The sequence below is a fragment of the Ursus arctos genome, unplaced genomic scaffold (assembly GCF_023065955.2).
Source record: "Ursus arctos isolate Adak ecotype North America unplaced genomic scaffold, UrsArc2.0 scaffold_31, whole genome shotgun sequence".
Taxonomy (NCBI): Eukaryota; Metazoa; Chordata; class Mammalia; order Carnivora; family Ursidae; genus Ursus; species Ursus arctos.
In genome coordinates, this window is record NW_026622997.1 from 3,792,518 (window position 1) to 3,807,100 (window position 14,583).

The 14,583-nt window shown below is 43.6% G+C and overlaps 1 protein-coding gene across 4 annotated transcripts in view; it reads left to right on the forward strand.

Moving 5' to 3' along the window:
* LOC113264322 (cytidine monophosphate-N-acetylneuraminic acid hydroxylase) overlaps positions 1–14,583 on the forward strand; it is a 168,084-nt gene that overhangs the window by 141,662 nt on the left and 11,839 nt on the right. For 3 of the 4 annotated variants that reach the window (XM_057304935.1, XM_057304936.1, XM_026511259.4), the window contains 4 exons: positions 1,919–2,035; positions 6,895–7,010; positions 9,303–9,398; positions 11,631–12,894. In XM_057304935.1, the coding sequence (XP_057160918.1) occupies positions 1,919–2,035; positions 6,895–7,010; positions 9,303–9,378 (309 nt within the window). In that variant the 3' untranslated portion in view covers positions 9,379–9,398; positions 11,631–12,894. Of the gene's footprint in view, positions 1–1,918; positions 2,036–6,894; positions 7,011–9,302; positions 9,399–11,630; positions 12,895–14,583 lie in introns of those variants that run through there. The other variant, XM_057304937.1, reaches the window with a different exon arrangement.

The window sequence follows — 14,583 nt, forward strand, 5'->3', positions numbered from 1 at the left end:
GAGCTGATGTGACCATGCGATATACAGCCCCTTGTTGAAAATGTAGAGACTGTTCCCTCAAGTCCAGCTCAGTGTCTCTCTGGGGACCATCTTTCCCCTCACATCACTGTGTGTGTTTCTGTGGGTGTTTTGTTCGGCGTGGCAGAGAGAGCTCTTTAAACTGTGGGGCTGGAAGGTGCCACCCATCGGATGAGCCAGTGACCGGGAGCAGGGCCACCTAGAAGCAGGTACCTCTTATCGGCAGCTGTTGGCAGAACCAAATTGCACAGACTAGCTCCAGCACGTACACACGGAGCTCACAAGCCAAGCGGTTCGAGTTCCAACCTGGTCACTGAAGCTGAAGGGGTATCCAAAAGCCAAAGTGAGTACTCAGAGGTAGGGGGTGCGAGAGGAAGACGATGCCCGAAATGGGCCAGCCGTCTGCAGAGTCCATGCGTAAGCAGCCCCTCACACGTGTACTTGACGTGGCTCATGTTTGGTGCGTGGGATGCAGAGCTTGGGGACAGCACCAGGGAACAGACCACATTCACTTAGAGACAAGGATCGGAGATCCTCAGAGTGAGGACTGTTCCCAAGTTTACTTTTCAACCCCTGAACAGTAATACCAGGGATTGTTGAATTCTTTTTTTTTTTTTTTTTTAAAGATTTTATTTATTTATGTGACAGAGAGACAGCCAGCGAGAGAGGGAACACAGCAGGGGGAGTGGGAGAGGAAGAAGCAGGCTCATAGCAGAGGAGCCCGATGTGGGACTCGATCCCGGTACACCGGGATCACGCCCTGAGCCGAAGGCAGACGCTTTAACGACTGCGCTACCCAGGCGCCCCGGATTGTTGAATTCTTAAAAGCAGGGATTCCTAAGAACCTGCCCCGGGGGGTCAATGCCAGTCTCGGACAACAAGCTTGCTGGTCAGTAGTGAGAAGAGTTTGAGTGTGCTTACGAATATGGTTACAGAGTTGTCAGCTTTCTTTTCTCGGGATGAATGGTCATTATTCCAAGATTAGGTCTTCTCTGTTTTTGAGGTGTTAAAGCATTCTTCCCTTAACGAAATAAAAGTGGATGAAAGAATTTTTTTTAAGTCCTCGCTTGGCCAAATAAAACACAGTTGACCCTGGAAACACAGGTTTGAACTGCACTTGTAAGCAGATTTTTTAACAGTTCAGTACTTAAATGTATTTTCTCTTAGGATTTTCTTAACATTTTTTTTCTAGTTTATACTTTCTTATAAGAATATATAATACATATAACGTACACGCATGCGTTAATCAGCGTTTTATGTTTTTGATAAGGCTTTTGGTCAACATGCTATTTGTAGTTCTTTTGTGGGGAAGTCAAGTCACACGTGGATTTTCAGGTGCACGGGGAGGGGGGCCGGAAGGGGGGACCTGTGCCCCCAACCCCCTGTGTTGTTCAGAGGCACTGCATCGGTGTTTATATTAGCTCCCGAATATTTTTTAGGAAATTGTTGTTGAAATCCAGAGACCTGGAAAACATTGGTCTAAATGATACTTTCAGTTGGACAATTAGTACGAACAGGAGAAAATATTTGGAATTTTCCACGAAACTGTGTATGTTCAGCTGCAATATAATGATGAGAAACATTGCACATTCTATTTCTTCCGCCATCTGCAAACTTACCGTGGTATTTGCTGTTTCATTACTAACAGCACTCAAGAGAATGATAATCTTCTCCATAAATCTGATTGAAGTCAGTGATGTGTTGCAGCTTGCTTGTGTAGAAGGGGAGGATTTGAAAGTAATCAGTTCAGGAGAGAGAGGGACTGTCGGAGGGAATTTCCTAACTGCAATTCACTGCTATCGTTTAAGGGTGTTTGGGTCTTACACAACCTAGAATTTTGAAAGACCTTGACCACCAGATTGATATGCTTCTTCCCTTTACCATGTTGTCATTTGCACAGATGATTGAAACAGATGAGGACTTCAGCCCTTTTCCTGGAGGATATGACTATTTGGTTGACTTTCTAGATTTATCCTTTCCAAAAGAAAGACCGAGCCGGGAACACGCATATGAGGAAGTAAGCAGCAACCCTGATGGCAGGGCTCCTTCCTTTCTGGCTTCCTTTCCAAATACACTTTTTATTTTAGAGTGATTTTAGATTTACTGAAAAGCTGCAAGGATAGTACTGAAGATTGTTAACACTTTACCGTAGTACCGTCATCACAAGTAATGAGGCCATATGGAAACAGAATTATTAACTCAAGTCCATACTTGCTTCTTTTTGAGTTAGTTGCAAAGATTGGCTTCTCTGCACGCTCGCTTCCAAACAGCTGACCTGCCTAAGCGCTTGTTAGACCTGCAAGCCTTCATCTCTGCCTCCTTTCCCTGACTTCCAATGGCGCCTCCTTCCCCAGGTGAACCCAGTGGGCATCCCTAGAAAGGAAATTAAGTCAACATACACCAACAGATAGCTGGCTGAGCTCCAGTTCTGAGCAAACCCCTCACCTGTGGCACCATGGTGGAAGGGACAAGCTTCCAGTGTAGGACTGGTGCCCCATCCCTGCTGGTTACAGGCTTTGAGTGAGTTATCCTGTCCGAGCCTTGGTTTTTTCCTTCCACGGGGCATATTCCCACTCTGCCAGTTTTTTGCGATAGTCAAATGACTAACAACGTATGGGAACGTGCATTGTAATTTTCAGTTCTATACGAATGTAACGTAACAACCATTAGGTAAATTAGGAGGATATACAGTCCGCCCTTGTACTTATTACATGTGCCATATAAGTGAATGCCACCTAATTGTAGCGGTTTAAGCATACCTTTATGGAACAGATGTGTTCTTAAACTACATTTTGATGATTTGACTTGTATTTTGATGTTTAGCAAAGTACTTGCCATTGAAGAGAATCCTAGGCTAAAACTTCAGTAAAACTAATAACCTACTGCCTGCTTTCTGGGTTTTAAAAAACTGGGTTTTCACGTGTAGGAAAACCCTATGCAAAGCGCCCATTTTAAGCAAAACGCATCTATTACATGTATTGCTTTATTTAACAAACGCTTACATAGCTTGAAGCACTTCATAGAATTATACGTCATTTATTCAACAACAACCTTATGGACAAGATATCAGTACATTCCCCACTTGTGGATGAGGACATCGCCATGATGTCCAGGAACTTGCTCGAGGCTGTCCAGCTGGTAAGCAATGGTGCGGAGGACTGACCTCAGCGGTTTAGCTCCAGAGTCTATTAGCCACTGTGTGGCTTCTCAAATCTGAATTCACCAAATCTATACATTAAGGTATCTGTTAGCCTTAAAGGAGATCCATCTTTGGACTTTTTTGATTCACAAGTTCATGTAAAATATTTAACCGAAAGTCACTTTTTCACAGCTTTTCATAATGCGTCTGTTGGGTGAGGCAAACAGCAGCTTGTTGCAGACTTAAACGTACCGTGGGCCGAATCATCACGCCTGCCGCATACTTGGCCCTCTGCCATGTGGCTTTTGGTACTTTTATCTGCCAGGACTTTTTTTTTTTTTTAAGATTTTATTTATTTGAGAAAGAGTATGTGCAAAAGCACAAGCAGGGAGGGGGATGGGGAGAGGGAGAAGCAGACAACCCACTGAGCAGGGAGCCCCACATGGGGCTCGATCCCAGGACCCCGAGATCGTGACCTGAGCCGAAGGCAGATGCTTCACTGACTGAGCCCCCCAGGTGCCCCTATCTGCCAGGATTTTAGTGAGATTTCTTGTGCTGAAGTTTGCTTATGCCTACCCTTAGAAGAGCTCCTGGGCTTGCCACCCGGAGCCCTCTCCTGCTACCTTTTTTTAAATGTGAGTTTTTCAAACTCATAAGTGTGTTTCTATTTCAGTAGCTCTCCATCTCTCCTAGATGCATGGCTCCGGGAGTCGACCTCCTCCTCCTGCTCCAGTCTGGAAGGGCTCCCCTCAGTCTGCTGCAAATCTGTCACCCTGCGCCATTCCTTATCTGCTTCCAGACCCCACGCAGGTCTAAGCCGCCTTTGCTTTGGACTCTCTGCTTATAACTGCCGAAGAAAGGGTGCGTGGGAGCTAAACTCTAAGTACTTTCTGCCTCACGTAGCTGGACAGTTTGGCTGCACACGATGCCGGCTGGCAGATCACTCTCCCTGGACGCCTGAAGGCATTGCTTTGGCTTCTCAAATGCAGTGTTGCTTACCGCAGCCTGATCGTTCTTCACTTGTGACTTTCCAGAAGTAAGGGATTCATTTCTATTTACCAATAGAAAGACTTTTCAAGCTGATTTAGGGCTCTCTCTATATGTATAGCACCTGTCACCCAGCGGGTTTTCCTTAAAGGCAGGGATCACATGCTTCCGCACGCACAGCTGGCTCGAGGCGATCGTGCACACGGCAGGGCTGAGTGGGGACGTGGAAAGGAAGCGCTGGGCTGGAAGGGGCCACCTCAGGAGCTCCAGCTCATCTGAATTTTCTGTAGAACTTGGAAGTCTGGATTTTTATGTGAAACACCCAGATTGACAACTTAGCAGAAAGCTAGTTCAGTGTTTTTAAAAAGGGACTATGAAACAAGGGCTAGGCTGTCTTTGGTCAGGAGGTCACCAGTTTGAGGTATGCTGGTGAGGCACCGGCTGTGAGGCTGGGGGTCTCCTAAGTACCGAAGTGTGGAGCTCCTTGCTTCGAGACATCACAAGGATCCCACTTGCCCTTGTTCTCCCCCAAAATCGATTCCATTTACTCAGAGCACTGTCTGAATGTACTTGGTGAGAGCAGCACAGAGGCGTAGGAAGGGGTCAGCTGTTGGATGGACGTTGTGCCGTGCGTCCTCACGGTTGTCCTTGGGAAGCCACCTGTACTCCCTGCACGTCGGGACGCCCCTCCTCACGCGCTCTGGGATCCTGCAGACTCTGTCTCTGGTTGCCGCTCCTCCGCCTGCTTTCCAGTTTCAAGTTAGGTGAAATCTGCTGCCTGACAATGACTCGCTTTGCTCCCTGTTCTCTGGCAATTTATACCCATGTAAGTGTGTTGTGAACATTTAGTTAGGTCTGGAAGTGCACAGAAGACACATTTATGCATGTGATCTGTTTGTTTGTTTGTTTTTAAGATTTATTTATTTGGGAGAGTGAGAAAGAGTGTGGTGTGGGGTAGGGGGGAGGGACAGAGGAGAGGAAGAGAGAATCTCAGGCAGACTCTGTGCTAAACCCAGAGCCCGACACGGGGCTCAATCTCACAACCCTGAGATCATGACCTGAGCTGAAATCAAGTGTCAGAGGCCTAACTGGCTGAGCCACCCACGTGCCTCCTGTCCATATTTTTGACCTGGAGTCTTTTCTCCATTCCTATGACACTACCCCTTGTTTTTTTCACTCCCTGACTAGCCTTCTGCATTTTTTGGGGGGTCTCTCTTTCTCCAGGCATCACTAAAAGCTTGTTTCCCTCTAGGGCTCTGTGTTCAACTCACGCTTCCCCTCAAGTCTCTTCCTGGGTGACCTCGTCTGCTAATGACTCCAAACTCCATACATCCCACCCTACAATATGGTCACGCTTGCGATTCTTCACCGCCAGTGGCCCGCTCGATATATCATCACCCAGATTCCCAAATCCTTGGTACCTACTTTTCAACCTGTTCTAAATTCAGTGTATCCTCTTCCTTCTCTAGAACTGCTCTTTCTCCTTTTCTGGATTGTTGGCAATATTGCCCCCTGACCGTGAGCCACACTAGACACAGAGGAATAACTTTACCCTTCCCTTCCCTCATCCTCAGAGCTAGTCACCTAGACTTTCCCATTTTCTACCCTAAATATTTCTCAGGCCTGTCCCCAGTCTCCCATGTGCTCTTGTCTGGGACGGACGATCAGAAAGGCTATCTCTCCTCCACGGCAAGGAACTCGAGCTGGATCCCACAGCTTACGAGGGGCAGCCTCATCCTGACCAAACTGTGCCGTCAAGGTTCCAGATCCACTGCAGAAGCACAGTCTGAGCTGTGTTTCAGTGCACGGTGCATATAGTTTTACAGGAAAGGTGCAGGCCAGAGAAATAAATCCACGGTGCCCATCTTCGAATTCTTCTGTCACTTAAGAGCCTGCCCCTTATGACGGTTGGCCTCGGCCGGGAGCTCTTTCCCGGGGAGAAAAGCTGATGCCCGACACTCAAAAAGCTCCTGGTAAACTTTAACATGGGTACTAATGAAATGTCAAAGCACATGTCTGATCTTAGCGCCCTGTCCCTGCACCCTGCTTCATGCTCCTTTTTATAAATGATATCATTTTTTCTCACAACAGCCCTGTAAGAGAGGCTTAGCAGGGGAAGGTCCCCTGATTAGTAGGCGCTGGGCTGACACTCAAAACCACCTCTGCTCGTCTTCTAATCCTGTGCTCCTTTGACTACTCAACAGCTTCCATGTCAGGAATTGGGATTCTTGAAAGGTAAGGGCCTGACCGCCTCACTAAGGGGCTCTTGCTCTGTGGCAGGCCTGAAACACAGATGGCTGAAAACTTGCAGGCTCTGCTTTGCCGCTGAATGCACACATTCACGGAGAGCTTGCCATGTGCCAGGCCTCCTTGCAAGTCTCGACTCCGTTAATCTGCATGACGGCCTCTGAGGAATGTTCCATTATCCTCATTTTATAGATGAGAAAACCAGGGTCCAGAACGGTTGTCAATTTCCCACAGCTGGAGCCTGGATTTGAACCCAGCGATGGGACTCTGTCTGAGCCACTGTGCCTGCTCCCCCGCTCCTGAGCCCCTCCTGTTCTCCTTCCCTTGGTTTCTGGAGCCCTCATGGTCCTGTCTCTCCTCCTTGCCTGTGATATCTACTCCGTTTGGCTTTTCTCCATGACTGTCCAAGCCCCTGCCATCTAAGCAGCTTCTTCTCCCGGGGACGTGAGGGGTCGCTCCTGTGTGCGGGCTGGGTCACCCCAGTTGTTCCATATCTGTTTCAGATCCGGAGCCGGGTTGACGTCATCAGACACGTGGTGAAGAACGGTCTACTCTGGGATGACTTGTATATAGGATTCCAAACCCGTCTGCAGCGGGATCCTGACATATACCATCATCTGTAAGTCTGAAAATGCCTGTCCCACGCTAGGCCACTGCAGAGGAGGCCATGGGTATAAGTATAAGCAGAGTCAAGGCTTGACTGTACCCCCAGATTGTGATGGATATGTGAGATTCCACCATTAGAGCTTCATTCCTTTGTTAACCTGTGAAAAGCAAGTCTGATTCGGAAAGTAATATTTTAAAGAGTCATCATTTGTACATTCATAACAAATGTGTTTCAGTCCCTTCTGGAAGTAGTTTTTGGTATAGGAGACGAAGGGACATTATTGGAGGGAAGGTGTGTATTTGCCAAGACAAGAATGAGGGGCGGTGTTTATGTGACAAAGACATGGTCATTGAAGACAGTCCTTTCCCATGTCACGTTTTTGCCTGATCCTAACCGCGTGTGAATTTGGTGGACTGATTGGTTAAGGGGAATGACCCACTGAGTTTCTGCCTGCCTCTACTTCAAAACCATGTGAAGTCTCTCATCACAAAACTATGTACGTCTTTAAGATTATATTTGGAACATTTGAGCTGAAATGTCACAAAGGCCCATTTGCCATTTTTATTTTTGCAAAAGAATCACCAAGAGGGAGAATCATTTCTTATCTCTACCACTGACCCTCTGAAAAATGCAGGAATTTCATTGTCAATATGCAAAACCTACCATCTGGTTCTGCCTTGAGCTTGCAAAAACCCAGGCATCTCTTAAAGTTTCTTTTTTTTTTCTTATTTCCTTTTGAATGTTTCAAAATTATTTTTAGAAAATGTAAAGAATGTTCAAGCTTGTAAAACAAAAAGTAAATAATCTACCCCACCCTTCCCACAAAACCCTATGTGTTTCCTGCCTCTCCCTCCACCCACTCTCCAGTGCAAACTTGATAACTCTCGCTCAGCGGATAGCGTCCCAGGCCTGTTTATGAGTAGTATCAACATTCCTCTAGAGTTTGCCTCCATAAAATGTGTCATATAGTTGAAGGGAAAAGTTTGTTATTGCTTTTTTTTTTTTTTCCCTAGTATTCTCCTAGTACACATGCTCTGTAACTTGCATCTTTTTACTCATCACTGTATCTTTGGTATCCCTTGTGTTGAGACACTTAGATCAGCCTCAAATTTTTTTTAAGGTTTTATTTTTAAGTAATCTCTACACCCAGCCTGAGGCTTGAACTCACAACCCCAAGATCAAGAGTCGCAGTCTCCACCAACTGAGTCAGCCAGGCGCCCCAAACCTCAAACTTTGTAATGGTTGTAAAACATTTTAACTTTTGTTCATTTTCAACAGAACGTATACCCGACTTCTTGTTATGGAAAAAAGGAATGAAGCAACTTTTGGGGCGATTTGAGAGGTTATTTTTCCTAAGAAAATAGTTTCCTCTTAGAAGCTTCTAGAATGTTGATGCTAAAGACTATTTTGTTCTATTGTTTTGATAATGCAGGTTGTAAATGTTAAGAGGATCCCCTAATGAATCTTGGGAAACAGTCACAGCCTGGTTTATCTTTGTCTCTCTTCAAATGGGATTTATGAGTTTATTGACTATTTTTTTGGTTATAAAAATAATATATCTCTACTGTAGGACGTTTGAGAAAAGGTATTTAAAAATTAAAAAGAAAAGTTAAATTAAAAAAGAATCCAGAAAGAGTCAAAACCACAAATAACCCCCCCCCCCCCAGAGAGCCGTTTAGATCTTGGTGTCTGGTTAATCTTTTCCTTTCATTTGCAAGTGCCTACACATGCACTTTTTGTAAAAATACAATCATATCTTACATACTTTTATACCCACATGCTTACTCAACCATCTGTGATCTACCTGTAAGCTATTTCTAACTTTTCACTATTTGAAACAGTGATTCAGCAAAGGAACACGTCGGCGCGCCTCCCGCACTCTCATAGTGATTTTCTCAGGATGCGTTCCGAGGGGCGGAGTGGCTGGACCCGGTGCACGCGCGGTGCCTGGGTTTTTGGTGCGCTCTGCCTGGTCGGTCTAGGAATACACACAGAAGACTCACTCACTGGTACCCTTACAAGTCCAGGTTCGAGTGCTTTTGTGTACAGAATATAAATCCATATTTTCACGTAGGAGAAGTCCTTAAAGCAAGGCCCATCCTGGTAAAATAAAAATAAGGCACAGTTGTCCTGTTGGAAGGGACTGCATTCAACACACTGGAAATGCTAGTCTACACGAAGAGCTGAAACCTTATGGAAGCACTATCTCTTGGGGGGCTGAGTACCAGGTACCAAACAGATCCTGGCCAAACAATGGTCACGGAACTTTCCAAAACACATTTCTCTGCTTTATCTCTTTTACAGGTTTTGGAACCATTTTCAAATAAAACTACCTCTAACACCACCCAACTGGAGGTCCTTCCTGATGCACTGCGGGTAGAGCCGACCTGAGCTTCCCAGGTAAGGCATCCTGGAGGTCTGGGAGACATCTTGTCCTAAACCTCATCACACTGTTTCTGGCATTTAAATTAATCAGGCACCATACCCGCCAGAAAATCCGACTTTCAGGGGAGTGAGAAGAACTAACATTACAAGAAGAACATTCAAGTTTAAAAATAAGTAAATAAAATAAATAGTGAGTGTATCCAGTCCACGTCCACAGACTCCTCCGTCTGGTTGAGGTGAACACACAGCCAGTTAATAAACAAGACAGATTATCCCAGGTAGTCAGTGAGTGTTCAGAGCTAAATCCTGAACACATGCAAAACAGCAACAAGAACCAAAGGGAGCAAAACTAAAAACAGAATATGATGGAAAACCTCACCTCTTCACCTGCAATGGACTTCTCTCTTTTTCAGGCTGGTGGAGCCTGTCTGGCTCAAATTAGATTTGACATTTCTTCCTACCACTTGGGATGTAATTTTACTACCTGAATTAAAAGTTATGTTTCCTCACACTTACTTATTAGAAAGATCACATAATATTACTACAAAGATAGTGAATTCTTGGACTCATGCCTTTATTTGTGTGTTTGTTTATTTATTTCACAAACAGCTATCCCATCACATTGTTTTGTTATAATCTGTTTTCTCTTCTGGTCAGTAGACTCTGAATTTCTTAAAAGTAAATACTCTTGCCTGTGCTTAGCCCAGAGCCCACATGACTGTGTTCATGATAGGCGATAAGGAAGGAAGGAGCAGCGAATTTCTGTCTCCCACTGTCACTATGACTTGCTTCTTAAACTGGGCATCAGTGTCCTTACCAGTAAAATTAAGGATCAAAGTAGAACATCATTTTCAGTTGTGAAGTTCTTTGTTCCATACTCTAGTTCTTTGTTCTGTTCTCCAGTCTAGCACAAGGAATTAGGTTAGATCTTCCAAGTTACAGTTATAAGCTAGAAGGGATGCCAAGGAGTTCATGTATAACTGGATGATAAGGTAGACTATATTTGTGTCACCAACACTGAGGAGAGAGATTACATCTGACTTTTTGAAATGACCAGGAAGAGCATTATGGAAAAGGTAGTCTTTGGGTGGGGAGGGGAGGTGGTGTTTGGAGAGTGGCTGAGAGTTTGGGTAAAGTTCTTCATAAAGCTGAACTGGAGGAGAGGGATGGTAGAAAGAATATTCCAGACAGGAAGAGTGGGTGAAGTTAAAAGGAAGAAAAATGCAAGGTGGATTGGAGCCTTGGCAAGTCCTCCCGGCATGACAGAGAAATAAAGGAGGCAGAGAAGAGGCATGGGTGGCGCTGGGAGAGCAGAATCAGGGGGCTCAGTGGAGATGCCGAGCATGCTCAGTAGTTAGGAAAGCCAGGAAGCATGGAAGGTAAGGAGGTCATGGATGGAGAAGGCACAGGGTTCAAGGTCTTGGCGCTGGAGCAATTCCGAGAAATGGTCTGAGGTGCTCTGTGTAAGCGGGTGCGTGAATTGGAGCAGAGATGAAGGTGACAGTCAGGAGGTCAGCGTGTGCATTTTGAAGTTGCCGCGTTGGGGAAGCAATGAGGTGTGGTGGTCAACACCTCAGACTTGGAATCTGACTCCTCCAGTTAAAATCTTGGCTCTGTCACCCACCGTGTGACCTTGGGCAAATTAGCGAACCTCCCTGTGTGTCAGGTTTTCATCTGTAAAGTGGATCTAATAATAACACCTACCTCACAGGGCTGGGTCGCACGTCAGGCACTCCTTCTGAAAGAGTGAGTAGTACATGGTAAGTGAGGAATAAACACGGACTGTCTTGGCCTGATGAAATAAACAAGAGCGTCCCGTGACCTACAGTCAGTCACTCAGCGAATCTGCAGAAATTGGGAGAAGAGTCTTAGTCCAGCTCACATTCCAGTTTCAGATTCCCGCTGACCTCAAATCTCAAAGACTATGTAACTCAAACTGAAGAAAAAGATTAAAAATTTGCCCCAGGGGCACCTGGGTGGCCCAGTCGGTTAAGCTTCCAACTCTTGATTTCAGCTCAGGTCATGATCTCAGTGTCGTGAGATCGAGCCTTCTGTGGGGCTCTGTGCTCAGTGTGGAGCCTGCATAAGACCCTCTCTCTCTCTCCTTCTGCACATCCCCCCACTTGCGCGTGCGTGTGGCACTCTCTCTCTCTCTCAAATACATAAGTCTTTAAACAATTTGTCCCAGTTAATAAAAAATGAAAAAGTATTAAAGTGAGATTTATACTTAATATCTTTAATTCACAGAGATGCCAAGCAAACATAGAAAATTCAAGAATTTACTGATGCCCCATCTTGAACACAGGAAGCTTATACCAAAGAGACTTACACCTTATTGACATCAAAAATGGATAATTACATGTGGCACTTGTGAGGTGTTCACTTATCTTATGTTTGTGGGTCACTACATAGCCAGATAATTTATATTTTACTTATTCCATACCCAATTCTCTGGAAAAGAACCAATGACCATACAGGAACAGATCGTCTATGGGAAACAAAGCATAATGGAAGGAGATGTGAATCCAAGCATTGAAGAAATAGAACAAGAGGACAGAGAATTCTCTAGGGGAAAATGAGGAAACCAGATAGGGTGGGGGAGCAAACGTTGGGTTAGAAAAAGAGAAGAAAGAAGAGAAATAGATAAATGAATGACCATAAGAAGAAAACAGGAAGGAAGAAAAACTTAAAATAGAATTATAAAAGGAGAATTACGAATAGACATTTTGTTCCCTAATAGGTTGATTCCTCAAATAGGGTCCATTAAGAGAATCGGGTAAGAGGGCTCATGAGCTGTTTTCAGTTTTTCAGAAAGCTTTGTTGAAATACATTTGTCAAAACAAGGCTGCAGAGGCTGCCCTCAACAGTAAAATTTCATTGGGACTGAAATGATGTTGATTCAGGGACAAAATTAGTCATTTCATGGAGCTTATAAATTCTAACAAATGGAATGATCTTTGATTAATAAAAAATATAAATACTAACTAGTAATAAAATAAGTTTTGTAGACAAAAATCTTTCGAAATCAACAATAAAGATCCATACCTTGAAAAAATTGGGAAATCCTTTTCTGAACATGTAAAACACTGTTTCAGTGGTTAAGATAGGCAACTAACTTATCTGTTTCTGCTGCTGTCTCCAGTTTTTGATGATATTTGCAGGATTAAGGCACAGCTGTGCAAATTTATCCCTAGAAAATGTGATTGTCAACAAGGTTTCTATTTTACACGTTGATGTTTCTAGTACAACACACACACACCTCTCACTGACTGAACATCAAAATTGGTTTTCTGATGATATATACTACCTCTTTAATTCTGAAGATACTAGACTCCAGGGGTGGAATTAATCTCCTTAAATACCTAAATTCACAGTTCGTAATGGAAATGTTGATCTGTTTTTCTTTGAGATTAATACCAGTGATGTTCATTACTCTGGTTCACCTCACACGTTATACAGAAATGCTTGTAATTCAAGAATCCTGTTTTGTGATTTACGCTATATAATAAATTATTCCATTATTACTGAAAAATAAATGTAATATATATCAATAGAATGTATGTTAAAATGTATATGATGAACAAATAAAGATTATTTTAAAATGCGGATTTGTTTTCTTGACACCAAGCCTATCTTCATTTTCATGCCAGCTTTCCAGCAATGTCCTTCTGAAACCCTCGCTCCAGCAATTCTTTGGTATCACCAAGACCTCCAGTCCATCGACCCTGCATGTCCTTACTTTGCTCCTCACTCAGTTTAGGTCCTTCTTTTCTGCCGGTGTCCACATCGCCCCCCTCTTTCTTGTTCTACACCACACCACCTGCCCTCTTTCCCTCTCAAATCTCATTTCCATGACGTAAGCCAAACACTGTGAAGTTACCCTTTGTACCTGGTCCTGACATCCACCGCATCTGCAAATCGTGTTACTTCTTCCTTACCAATTTGGATGCCTTTTATTTCTTTCTGTCGTCTGATTGCTGTGGCGAGGACTTCCAGTACTGTGCTGAATAAAAGTAGTGAGAGTGGACATCCTTGTCTGACCTTAGGGGAAAGGCTCTCAGTTTTTCACCATTGAGTATGATGCTGGCTGTGGGTTTTTCATATATGGCCTTTATTAGGTTGAGGTATGTTCCCTTTAAACCTACTTTGTGGAGGGTTTTTTATCAGGAATGGATGTTGTACTTCATCAGATGCTTTTTCTGCATCTACTAAATGATCATGTGGTTTTTACCCTTTCTCTTATTGATGTGATGTATCACACTGACTGCTAACATTGAACCGCTCCAGCATCCCAAGAAGAAATCCCACTTGATCGTGATGAATAAGCTTGTTAATGTATTGTTGCATTTGGTTTGCTCATATTTTGTTGAGGATTTTCACATCTGTGTTCATCAGAAATTTTGGCCTCTAGTTCTCTTTTTTTGTAGTGTCTTTATCTGGTTTTGGTATCGGTAATTCTGGCCTCATGGAATGAATTTGGAAGTTTTCCTTCTATTTTTTGAAATAGGGTGAAAATAGGTATTAACTCTTCATTAAGTGTGTGGTGGAATTCATGTCTGAAGCTGCTTGGTCCTGGACTTTCATTGGTTGGGAGCTTTTTGATTACCGATGTTAATTTCATTGCTGGTAGTCAATCTGTTCAAATTTTCTGTTTCTTGCTGATTCGGTTTTGGGAGGTTACATGTTTCTAGGAACTTATCCTTTTCTTCTAGGTCTGATATTTTGGCATATAATTTTTCATAATATTCTCTTATAATCCTTTTTTCCCCCTATAGTTTCGGTTCCTCCTCTTGCATTTCTGATTTTGACTCCTCTATCTCATTTTGATGACTCTGGATAGATGTGTATCAATTTGGTGATCTTTTCAAAGAACCAGTTCCTGGTTTCATTGATCTGTTCTACTGTTTTTGTTTTGTTTCTATAACATTTATTTCTGCTCTAATCTTTATTATTTCCTTCTTTTTACTGGTTTTGGGTTTTGTTTGTTCTTCTTCTGCTAGTTCCTTTAGGTGTAAGGTGAGGTTGAGATTTTTCTTGCTTCTTGAAGTCGGTCTGTTTTGCTATAAACTTCTCTCTAGAGCCACTTTTGCTGCATCCTGAGGGTTTGGGACTATTGTGTTTTCATTTTCATTTGTTTCCATGTGTTTTCTAAAAATTTCCTCTTTGATTTCTTAATTGACCCATTCATTGTTTAGTAGCG